The sequence below is a fragment of the Metopolophium dirhodum genome, chromosome 1, assembly GCF_019925205.1.
Source record: "Metopolophium dirhodum isolate CAU chromosome 1, ASM1992520v1, whole genome shotgun sequence".
NCBI lineage: Eukaryota > Metazoa > Arthropoda > Insecta > Hemiptera > Aphididae > Metopolophium > Metopolophium dirhodum.
In genome coordinates this window covers 124,106,925-124,120,815 of record NC_083560.1, presented here as the reverse complement: position 1 = coordinate 124,120,815, position 13,891 = coordinate 124,106,925, and the positions used below count along the sequence as shown (strand labels likewise).

The 13,891-nt window shown below is 30.3% G+C and overlaps 1 protein-coding gene across 2 annotated transcripts in view; it reads left to right on the top strand.

Moving 5' to 3' along the window:
* The window catches only part of LOC132933963 (tyrosine-protein kinase receptor-like), a 418,129-nt gene that overhangs the window by 42,490 nt on the left and 361,748 nt on the right, over positions 1 to 13,891 (top strand). For both annotated transcript variants that reach the window (XM_061000235.1, XM_061000236.1), the window contains exon 2: positions 12,112 to 12,615. In XM_061000235.1, coding sequence (XP_060856218.1) covers positions 12,213 to 12,615 — 403 coding nt within the window. In that variant the 5' untranslated portion in view covers positions 12,112 to 12,212. The remainder of the gene's footprint in view (positions 1 to 12,111; positions 12,616 to 13,891) is intronic.

The window sequence follows — 13,891 nt, the reverse complement described above, 5'->3', positions numbered from 1 at the left end:
GCATGCATTTTTTTTTAGAGTTTAGACTTTAAGAGTCATAATTATCCTGTTTATGAATAATATGTAATTACTAAGGCTTGGATTTCAATGCATTTGCATCTTTTTGTTTATTGCGCAACAAGATGTTTTTTTGAGTTACAAAATATATGATTCAAATGTATACTATTCCAACGACGATTATATTGTAAGGCATATTTTTCTTTGCATATTTCTAGGTTCTTGAAGTTCAAAAGCATTTTTTTACGTTATTTTTTAATTATCCTAGTCACATTCGACACACTTTTAGGAATATGATAGAACTCTTAAATTAAATTATAAAAATATTGAATTTTTAGCTATAAAATAACATGTCGTTATCATCTGGTTTTAAAATAACGCGAGTCTTGGATTTATCTTAATGGCCGGATCGTCTTCACCATCTGATGACCACGGATAGATCACCCAAATAATATGGATGTCAATATTGTATTAGATAGACCGATTTTATTTGTTTTTGGCCATTAAAATTGGAGCCATAGGGCCTATACTAATAACTATACAGCTACCCTCCCTTGGAATAAAACAGCCAATTTGATAAATTGCTTTAGGCGTTCGGTGCGACGATCGTTGCATTTTTAGGGGAGGGGGTGGACACGCATGTATATCGAACCGTTGGGGCCTCAGGACCAGTACGCACTCTCACACACACGCTATACACATACATAAACACACACAAATGTAATATTTTCAATCATTTTTACCGAAAACGTGCAAAGTTGTTCCGACAATAGTAATAATACGTTATGCGGCTCACTGCAGAGCGGTTTAGAGTAGAAATATCCATTATCCGAATTTGGAGAGATATTTATTGTGATACGTAAAATATAATATCATATATAGAAGCCAGATTTTCGATATTTTATTCACAACTACCAATATTTGACAATGAATATTTCATTCCCCTCCCCACCGTATAAATTATTACGCAAAATAAATTTGAATTCGCAAATCGAGCTTATATATATTAGTTACGTTTCATGATATTATAATCGTATAATCGTATCAAAATATAGTACCTATACAATATTATTCTTCGGCTACCCCACGACTTCGAGTCACCAACATTTTCGTTCTAATAGTGTAAAACCACGCAGTGAAATTGTTTGTCTGTATCGATGGAAGTCCTTTCAGTAGTTTTCCGTTTTGAGACGATTTTCATATAATTATAGGCTTGTATCCAAGGCTGGGAATTAACGAGTTAAAAAGTTTAATTCAAGTAATTTTTAACTAAATTACATAACGAATTACTTTTTTTCTAAAGTAACTTCTAACTTAACGAGATAAATTGTTTTCAGTAATATATGTAGACATGTAGATACTATAATCAGTTAATGAATTGTAAAGTCACGTTAAGTTATTTTTTTTCCTAGTACAAACTACATTTAAAATATATTTTGGCCAAGTTATTTTTTTATATTGAAGTTTTGACTTTTACATGTAAAACAAACATGCATTGTTCTATAGTTACTTAACTAAACTAGGTAAAAAATAAGATAACCTAACCTAACCTTGCTTACATAATATATTCCCTATACCTATTGGCTATGATTACTATATTAATTGTCGTTACACTTCATATTTTCACAAATTAATAACTATTGAGGCCCACTGGTGTACGATAATTTCGAACAATGCATAAATTATACACACATTTTGATTTACTTTGTTGTCAACACTATTACATTTTAGTTTTCCCCCATTTATGAGGGTGATTCTACCAAGTAGTTTGTTGTTAAATATTGACAGTCAAAGTATAGTTCATAAAACAATAAAAAATAATACATTAAATAATATACGTGCTGACGTTGTCTATGTTCATATACTGTGTACATAACGTGCGCATTTCAGAATAAAATAAATAATAGAATTAAAAATAAAAGTAGACAGCGCGCTAGTCGTGTTCAATGTGCATATTAAATTTCTAAAGTAGTAAAAATTAGTAAAAAAAAATATTGGTACAAAATTATATTCATTTATATAGTTCATTGTTCATGAATATTCTATTTAAGTACCTAGGTACCTAATATTCCATTTATGACTGATCTCGGATTTCCTTCAGATTTTATTTTTACGCTGAAATTATATTATATTGTTTTTTAATTACAACAACCATTACCAAGGATTATTTATACATCGTTATTAATGACTCACCTGTAAACTATACAGATTAACCGGTACAACATTAAACTTAAACATTTAGGGAAACTAAATTACGACGGCTCTGTTTTAGATTTAATCAATTCATTTATTATTCTCGGTCTTATATTTCCTACTCTCTGCAATGTACCAATTATAAAAATATAATCACATGATTTACTATATTTAACAAGTACCCAGTGATGTTCATTACGAAAAGCCAAAAGGAAAATTAAACACTACGAGAATGTGTCATACTGACATAATATTATAATATATAAGTAAATGGGAAGTAACTATACTTCATTAACATACACGTATAACTACTACACTGAGTACCTACACAGAGTCTGTGATCTGCTTTTCTACAGTAAATTACAATACTATAATATTACACAAGTACGATCGACTACATATTTTTGTAAGTTAGTTATTTGAAAATGACTTTTTATACGGTCGTAAGTCAACCAATTCTAAGGTGGACATTGAAGTTATGGAAAATTGCTTCTACAACTATTTAAGTAACGGCCATGCCTCCGAAGCAACATAATAATATTTAAAATGTAAACAATTTAAATATAGAAAGAAAAATCGTTGAAATAAATCATTTTGAACTCGGAAACCAATAAAACCAATAAAAAGTATAAACATTAAAAAACTGCACTTAGGTTTACTATAGATACTTTATAGAGTATAGTTGTAATGTCGTATAGATCGAATGCATTATTCAGACGTATATGTCTTATGCCAATGTTTATTTTTCTATTAATGAATAATAGCAATTCATCTACTAAATCGTGCAGGAAATTAATAAAAAAACACGTTTTTTTTTTTTTATTATGACGCATTCAGTCCTTTTTGAGCATAATATATTATTTTCAAAACTTATTGTTTCAGGGAAAAATTCAGTAAATACAAAATATGCAAGTAAAATATTGTTTTTAAGCATATATTTTCTTTATGCAAAATCAGTTCAGTAAAATTGATAATACAAGTTCTTCGGATAACACTAATTTGTTGACATAATTAAAATAATATGGGATGAATTAAGATGAAAATATAATTTTAAATAGATACACAATGAAACTATAAACTGACTTTCAGTGTGTAAAAAAGAAATAGAAAAAGATTTTAAGGTAATTTGTCAGAACGTCATTAGTCGGAACGCCAGTAGTTATCTATTATGTTAGTACATTAACCAAACTGAAATTAAAACTACTTCATTACCTACTACTTTACCAGATTTCACTATTAATTTAGATAATAAATACATTGGATTTTATTACTAGTAAAAAACGAATTTCAACACAACTTGCAACAAAAAAGCAAACCATACATAATTTAATGAAAGTTAGTTCATATTAATAGACAATGGTGTAGAGTAAATGTGTACCTAAATGATGTGTTATCAAAGTGCAGATAGTAAAACAACACACTATAAGGACAAGTGTCTTCTTTTAAAATCAGTATTTTGAGAAATATTATTCATGTTAGTTTGTAATGTCGATGTTCAGGGGATTGTGAGCGGTGATTTTCTGTCTAACACACGTGAATAGAGGAATTTAAACGTGTTTTCATTCCAACGTACCGATTGATCTAGTGAAGCGATAAGAATTCTAGAAACAGATTTGTCATGTCTACTCGAGATCAACGTTATCCACGTTTTTGATTTTATTCCCATAAATCCTAAAAAAAATCGTACTAAAAAGGAAATTAAATATTTAAATTTTTGGTAAAATAAAATCAAAAAACTAAAAATCTGGGGAACTCGATCTCAAGTAGATTTGAGGACAAATTCAAAACTATTTTTTGAATTCCTATCACTTCACTGGATTAATCGGTGTGTTGAAATGATAACACATCTAAATTCCTATGTTCCACGAGTGTTAGACAAAAACAGAAAATCACCGCTTACAATTCCCTTAAATTTATGATATAAGTATTATTTTCTTATATTATGTCATTATGATTTATGCTAAGAATGAATTTCATAAGTTGATACTTGTTTTATTTTTAAGTTTTATTGGTATAATATTAATTTTTTTGGAAGGCTGGTCTGTATTTCAAGTTTAAATTTGTTTTAAGTTATAGAATGCTAATATGGTGCACTTTAAAGAAATATCAGTTCCATATAATTATGAAATACTTAGATTAGGCTATTATTTTGTTCACATTAAAACAAATTAATATATTAATCAGGTACATTGTTATACCTGAATATTAGATAGTTATTGATTATTTACTTATTTTCTCAGCTATTTGAATACTTTAATGTAGTTATCTTACAATAATAATAATTTATCGTTGTTTCATTTCACCATTTTTATTTATTGTCTTTATTGTATATTTCGCAAACTCATTATCACAATGTTTCTGATTTGCCAAATAAATACCCACATTTTTTTCAGTAATTAATAATATTATGTGTACCTACAAATCAATAAAGCTTTTACATTTTTATTATTATTATAATATGCTAAGTTTGTTATAATTTAAAAATATTAAGCATTATATTTTTATCATTTTATAAAAATAATGGAAAAATAAAAACATAATATAGCTTTTAGCAAAAGTTCCATGTTTTTATTATGCATTTAACGTGACTAGATTTGATTTATGATCGACTTCATGATATTATGTTGACGAAGTATTTGGACCGTAATGATCAACTTGACCTATTTAAACATTATCCGTTGAAAAAAGGTAGATTTTCTTGCACTCGCTGCAGGCTATAGTTAATGCGTATTGGTCTGTAAAATTGTTATTTGAATTAAGTCAGCAGTTAGTGTCTACAAATTTATAGTGGATATTACAAATTCATAATTATTTTCTATAAAATCGCCGTGTCTTTGTTATATATTAGCTAAAACCAAAGGAAATTAACGCGTATCGCAGTTGTCATTTTTAGAGACTCGATTTGTCCTGGGTGTCAAAATTGTTGGTGAAGTATAGTATAGTAAAAGGCGAGAGAGTTTTTTTTTTATCGTTTTGCCTTACACTCTTTCGATACGTTGACGTAATTCCGACCAACAATTATATTGCTGAGTAACACTATATAAACAGCGTTCAGCTAATCAGCGTTCAAAATTGCTTTTATAAAGAACACTTCCAGCAAAAATTAGCGTTTTCTATATTTCGGAACGGACGGCACTGATTAATTAAAATATCAGCGTAAACAATGATAATAAAAAATATTACTATTCAAACCTTTAGATTTGCATTTATTCAAATATATTTTTTAGCCTATATTTGATGAATACTTTAAATTTCATTAATTTTTTACGATCGTGTATTTAATTAATAATCAAAGAATCTTAAAAATAATTGCTTTCTTGAATTAAAAAAATAAAACCATATTTACATTGTATAAGATATTCAAAACCATCGCGTGCTGGCCGTAATGCGAGGCTGTGTGAACAGGACGATAACATAGTATTGTAATTTCTTTTTTGTGTTATATTGAGTTGCATAATTTAGTTTTGTCTAAGAATTTCAAAACTTGTGTGATGGTGTCCGTGTCTGGTTTGGGTGTCGCATCTGACCCTAGGGTGTTGGCCGTTGGGTATGTTGAATCTGCTGGGTTCGTCTACGTACTGGAGAATTTTGTGATTATGTGTTTGGCTGAGAGTTAGGTTTCGCTAGTTAGCCTTGGTTTTTCTTTCATTGTCATGATGTATCCATGTTATTGTAAATTGCATTATTTCTAAAATGTATCTATCAGATCACACTACCACGGTAAAATATGGAAGATATAATCTAATAAATTGAGTTCAAGCAGACTAGATAGTAGATGACAATCGTGTATACAGCTTGATAGAATAAACACCCATGTCCACGGATATTATAAAACTGTTAATTGTGGTCATTCACATGGAAAGATGTATTTTTCATTTAATCATTTCATTAAATAAACATAATACTAACTACTAAGTTAACATATTATCCAGTTGAAGGTTTTTACCATACGATTACGATTTGAACAAGATTAAAATCATTCCTTACCAAAAATAGCACAAATATTCATAATGCACCTGCACAAGAATCTCAAAAAAATGGTGTATCTCTCTCATTACATAAAAAAAAGGTGATAACCGAAAAAATAATAACGATTTGGTTAGGTTTATAATTATTATTAGTTCAAAAAAGTGTTTGGGAGCTGGTGCTATATGCATTTTCATGTAAGATTTAAAGGGAGAGGTGATCCAGAACAAACTTATATTCATTCCACTTGTCATAATATTCGGAGAATACACGCATTCTAATACGTTCAATATTAGAGTTAAAATATGTATGGTACCTATGTAATCATACGGTAGAATTGTTAAGATATTTGTAAATTCAATAGCATATTATTATGTATATAAATAGCATCAGTGCACTACTAAAGTAATGGTCAAACTTACAAGACACCCACCCTTATAATATTGTGTCAGCGTTTGACCCTTTTTCGTAGGTACCGATATAATACTATGTAATAACGATAGTATAATACTGGTATAATAATATAGAGACCCGCAAGGAGTAGGGAACATGATAGAAACATGCATGATAAAAATAATATGATTCATTTTGAAAATTGTATTAAAAAAATAAAAATAAACATATTTTTGTTCTGAAGAAAAAAACGACTTATTTAAAATTTAGTTAAATTCTTAAAGCATCCGGTGCCAATGTAGTTTTGTACACAAAAATACCCTCTACGATAATAATGATCCTGTTCTGTAAAATCAACAAAATTTGATAATTTTTTTTCAACTAATAGAGGGTAATATTCTTAAGCCCGTATCGAACTACGTTTTCAATATTTTAATATCAAACTTTATAATATATTTTCAAAAATAATCACAATTTAAGCGTTTATTTACAAATTATATTTTACCATTATTTGAAATAAAATAAAAAGCGGAATACGATTCGGCCTGTAGGATATCTTCTTCTTTCAGATAAAAAAATAGTAATCAAAATCCGACAATTCTACAAGGCCTGAGAATTATTCCCGTGAAGTAATTTGTTTCGATATAATACACCCCCCCCCCCTAAATAGTTATCGAGTATTAGATTAGTAGAAAAGTATTATAATTAAGATGGAAACTTAAATGTAAATTTAATTTTAAAATTTTATAGAATTTCGGAAAATTTGAAAAACTGGCACAGGGCCCAATAATAAGATCTCAAAAAAATTGTCTCTCTCTCTCATTATGTTTAGAAACGAAAAAAAAATGGTGATGACAGAAATAATAATAACAATTTGGTTAGGTTTATGTTTACTGTGGATTGCCTGTGACGATGTAATTATGAATTCGCGTTCAAAGAAGTGTTTGCTTGTGAGCTTGTGGTATATGCATTTACATGTAAAATTTAAGGGAAGAGGTGATCCAGAACAAACATGTTCATGCTACTTGTTATAATATTCGTATAATACACGCATACTAATAAGTTTAATATTAGTAATTAAGTATATGTATACCTATGTAATCAAACGGTAATATTGTTAAGATATTTGTAAATTCAAAAGCATAATATTACTATGTTTAGATATTGGATCAGTGCACTACTGAAGTAATGGTCAAACTTACAAAACGCCCATCACTATATTATGTCAGCGTTTGACCCTATTTCGTAGACACCGATATAATATCACGTTAACGGTATTATACTGGTATAATATTGCGACCAGTTGACCAGTAAGGAGTAGGAACACTATAGAGACATGTATAATGAAATAGATATAAATCATTTTGAAAAGTTTTAAAGAAAAATTAAACGTCTTCTTGTTCCAAAAAAAATACGACTTGCTTAAAAATTAGTTAAATATTCTTAGTTCCAAAATTTATTTTAAAATTATAATATGATAAATTACTAATATAATTAAAAAAGTTAACAGATTCAACGAGTTGATAACAATAATATGACTTTTCAAAAGTAATGATTATTAATTATTAGTGTAATGAGGTTCTGTTAAAACTCCAATTTGGGTATTCACTTATCTTCGTTATTTACAATTACTTTGAAATTTGAATACCGAAAACATAAATTGAATATTTTCCATTTCGGTTGTTATAATAATTAAAAGGAAACTTATACTTGAACATTTTTAACATATTAATTATAACATTTTCAGATCCTCAAATTTCACGTTTATAAAATATATTAAAAGTATACATTAAATTGCTAAAAAGTGTTAAAAATAACTTTCTATAAAACCAATAACTTTCTGTCACTTTTCAATATATAAAATATCCAATTACACTATTCAAGTATTTTATGTGCTGCGTTTTATTTATCAGTAAAAATAGCATAGTATTATGTGGTGGAACTAAAAATATTTTGGTCCCAATGGAAAATCCAAACGTTCGCGACGTTGAACAGTCCATTTTTACTCGTAAAATCTGAATTCAGAATAAAATAAGTAATACGATATTTTGTCGATAAAACAATTTTTGCGCTTCGGTATATTAATAATAAATACGTTTTATAACAAAGTTCAGTTAATAGGCGTGTTAAGACAAATACATAAAAGTTAAGTACAATGATTAATTCATCAAGCTTTCAAGTCGTTTAAGTCATCAGAGAATAAATTATGAGACATTAATTTGTTGAAATACGTCTGTTTCTACGTTATAATAATTCGTAATTATTGTGTCATTCATTTTATCGTAAAATGTTTCATATTGTTATAATAATTATTAATTTTCAATTTGGAAAGTGGTGGTTTATTCGTAGCCACTGTTATCAGAACAACCAAACAAATAATAAGTGAGAAACATTCTTCTGGAAAACTTCTACCCTTCTTTTTATAATAATATATTATCATGATTGTTGTTAAAATGAAATTTATACTATAATTAGTACAACTCGAACAGGGCTTTATTTTCTTTCAATATTTAATTTGCTCGTGTTATGTCAGTTATGCTGAAAAGTATCTAATAATTTTATAGCTGATCTAAAAATCAACGACAAAATATGTTGTTTTAATATCAATGTTTTTTCCTCGGAAAATTGCTGCGTCTGTCAATGATATTAATATTTTCTCAAATAATAAACTTTATAGAGTTTTCACCGAAATAGTCGGTTTTTTGATGAAAAAAATAATTGTCCTACGCTGCCCTCTGGCTCCAAGGCTCATCGACCACAATGTCATAATCGGTCTATGTTTACGCCACTGATACGGATGAGGAGGAACATTAACGATAATACGACATTATACTAAATATCAATGTAACTTTATTTGCTACTGACTATAATCGGTATATAATATTATAGTTGCACTTCAGTCACTATTATAAGTGTAGTATATTCAAGTATATGTTGTGTATTTTGTGATAAGTGCATAGCAGAAGTACAGTATTACAATAGGTCGTGTCTATACGGTTGATATAGTATCACTAAATTGAAAACGCATATGGGTATACAAACTAATAGATGTAGGTACGATTGCACTTACGCATGAACATTGTTCCAGTGGCATGTCGACAATTTGCAGTACGTGATCAAAATTTAATGTTGCCACCACTTATTATATCATTATGACTATCATCTTCCCTGTCACAGAACAGATAAAATAACTATACTAGCTGGTATTATTGTTATCACTCCATTACAAATGAATGTATATTTTATACTTGTATAGTCATTGTACAGTTATAAACGCATACTTAGAAATCCTGTCTTTTAAACATTTTGTAAAACATGGTAAAGTATTAAAAACTAAATAGCAAACATACATTAAAAATGTTGGCGCTTGCACAATAAAGAATCGTCCGGTGAAAAGGTCTAATTGTTGACCATCCCCCTTTTACAATATTCAGATATTGTAGAGGTATTATAGTAGCGATCGTCAGCCATCTCTTATTATTATTATTATTATCTCTCATATATTATTTTATTTTCATCATATTTAATAAGACAATCTGTTAGTACTACATAGGGAAACGTCAAAGTAGTTGATTGGTACCATAATAATAATTGTCACACAATGGGTTACTACTGAATAGGTGTTAACGTTCCATCTGGCTTGTGGGTCGATGTAATAATGCCTACAAAATAACTGTGTATCAAATGTCGGCCTACGACACGCAAAAGACGACCTAACTGCTTCACGTACAATATATTATTTTCCGTTTTACTTGAAATTGTGCTTAGAATAATGAGTTATCGGTGTTCACTAAACAATTACTGGTAAGAATAAGCGATGGACCGGTGGTTTATTTATTATTATTAAACGGGAATTATGTCCAATAGTAAAATTTGACATAGATACATATTAGTTTACCAAAATTAAACTTAATAAACTAGACGAAAAAGTATATAATAATAACAATAACAATATCAATTATACAAATAATAATTATGCATAATCAACAAAATATATAAAGTGTAAAACACAATTCTTAAAAATGATGTGTTATAATCTGAATAGCGTAGGGTGGTTATTGGCATCTTCCGATCAACCATAATAATAGTGTTATGAATAACAAAGGAAAAGGGAACGTAGGAGAGATCTTGTGGAACGAGCAGGAACTCTAAAAGTTAATTTCAGATATGAGAGAAGGAGCATAAACGTGTCCAGGTATCAACTTTCGCAAGAACAACAAGTTAGCTGTCACACGTTTATCTACTAATGAGTCCAAGCTGATTTGTTACAGGGAGGTAATCACGCGAAGTTTATTCAACTTTTGAAATAAAAGCTGCTGATAATGAAAAACGCTTCTGTACTCGCTCTAAAAGTAAGGAGTACAATAATATAATAATAATGGGTATTACCATGTACCTACACATACATGTCAATTCTCATAGGATTCTCTCTTGTCTACAATATATCATGTGCAGTGGACGACAATAATCGGCAAAGTACCTTACGCGTTGATCATATTATTATAATGTGAGATTTTCCCACGCTCGAACAGCTGTGATTTTCGCTAAGCCATAACTGCAATTGCAACTGTCGATCGTCCCAGCAGACGACAAAAGTTTAATCTTATCGTGATACGGGTTATTCAAGTGATAAATTTGAAAAACGTTGAATTTCATTAGTCTTCGTGTGTGCGGTCGAGGAGACGGACTTGAAAAATAAACTTAATATCATTCCGTAGGTAACAATAGCAGCACTACACGTTTGACATTTAAATTTTTTTGAACGTTTAGATTTAGAATCGAATCGAATTTAATATTATCAAACATCGATCTTCCAAATCACGCAAATGTATCCAACTCTATATTAGGCACATATATTGTCTAGACGTTTGAAAATTAATAAACATAACCACACAAATGTGTTGAAGACTACTAACACCCCTCCCCCACCATCAAACTATATTGGTGATTACCACTCATAACTGTTACCTAACATGGTAGATCCTGTAGGTACCTGGTACATACTAATAATTATATTCGCGGCGGAAATTATTATCATTCTCCTAGTTGTATGTTGGGTATTTAAAAAAAATACATTTTACTACAAATACATTTCCTAGAATCTAGGACCTATAGCTGATATTCAATATTATATTATCGGCAAGCACGACATGGACAAGCAGTGTAAATAAAAAATAATTAATAGTATATTAACTGACGAGAGTTTATAAAAATACTATAAAATGCAATAAAAATGCAAAAATTATCTTAGAAGGCAAAAATAAATTATATATTAATGTAAATTATGACTTAAAAAAGTTATATTTTGTTACTTAATTCTAGCTTTCTATTAACAAAACTAATTTTTACAATAAGTAAAAGATCTATTTATCTTGCTACAAACTCACAAAACCAATTATAATATATGATTATATTATGATTTGGCTAGTAATGACGACTCTTGTTAAATACCTCGAGTACAAGATTATCTCCCGGGATAAACCCTCGGGGAAAAAGAAACGCCAGTGATGAAACGTCTTCGTTTTCTAAGATATAGTAGTTGTTATCGTGTGGGTTTTTCAGGTGTCAGTCCTTCGACTGTCGTGAGCGCAGAGGAGACGGGACGACCGCACGACCACCGAAGTCGGAGATCTCGAATCAGTGACCGACGCTCGGCGACTGCCATGACGTCCGACCGCCACTGCAGACACAACCGACAGCACCACTGCCGCCTCCTCCACCAGTCGCACGGCAGTCACCACAAACGTCACCAGCACCAACTCCACCACCGTGGTCGGTGTCGCGGGCCACCATTGGTCGCGGTCGTAGCGCTGTGGGCCGCGGTGGCCTGCGTCACGGTGCCCGCGGCCTCGCCGTCTCCGGCCACCGGCGACATGAGCCTGTTGACCATGCAGCGCATTAAGTCTTACGTGGACGACACGTGCACGTTGGACCCGCACTGTCAGTGGACGTGGGACCCTCTGCCGAACGGGCTGCGAAACGTGTCCTCGGATGAAGCCGCTGCTGTCATGCCGGAAGACTACTTGTTCCCGCCCGGCGACGACGCTGAGAAACCAGGACAAAGAGGTAAGTGCCCGCACGCAAAGATAGTCACGCTGCAGGGGGCCGACTAAGCTCTAGGCAGACGTGATGAGGCCTACTGTTTTCTTTTTTTTGACGAAACATATAATATCATCTTTATTTTGTCCGTTGTACCAACACAACTACTAATGTGATATGAAATATGAATACATACTTAAATTCATAAGAAATTGCTTGAGATCGATCATCCCCCCCCTTCTTGGTTTTCTAAGATCTATTTAAATATATTGCCACAACAACCAAACGCTCCCATCTCTACCTATCATTTGCTGATTGTTTTCCATGTTCTATTTCTAACAGTACTAAGCCTTCCTACGGGACAATCACTACAAAAATAAATATGTATATAATTTGTAAACATACATTCAATTTAAAACAAAACATTTGATTGGATAAGTAAAAAATAAATGAACAACCAAAAGTTTCTATCCGTACAACTGTTTTGGTTTCTAACTGAAATTGTTTACTTATGGTGTTTTTTCGTCAAGTTTTGATTATACCAAAAAAAAATAACGTCTTTACTTAACGTAGAACAAATATTTTTATTTTAAAATTTGATTTTCATTAATGTAAAAAATAGATCTTTTGAAACTCTCTTCTAAACAATTGAATAGTTTGAGATAGGTACCTGCAGTGTACCAACTTTTAGTTTTTAGCCAATACGAGTATTTATTATTACACAATTTTTTTAAAAGTATATACCTAATACACATGTAGGCACCTATAATAATATTATTTGTAATTTTAAAAACATATTACCTAAGAATCACATCTTTATTATTCAATAACTTTTCAGTTATTGTGAAACGTGTTTGAAAAAAGAGTCCAAAAAAGAGGTGAAGTTGTGTAACTCACGGTTTTTAATGAAGTTAAATTACTTTTAAATGTTGATTTATTCGATGTCTAGTCTTGAAATTATGGTGGATATATAGAGTATATTATATTTATATTAACTATTAAAATCATTTATCTAAATTATTGATAACGTTACTTTTGAAAAAAAGCTGCAGTATAAGTAATAATTCATAATTGAATTGCTATAATTTGTAACTTTGGGAGCCCTTTACATTCTGCAATCGAACAATGGACCGTGAGTTCGCTTATTGTATAATGTATTAACTAAAAAATATGTGGTCACGAATTAAAATACTACGTGGGAAACGTCGTTACTGTCAGAGCCAAGTAAGACGTGTTGAAATAGCAAATAGAGATATTATATTACTATATTTGTATTGTTGATAGTAGTTAACAAATTAATAGA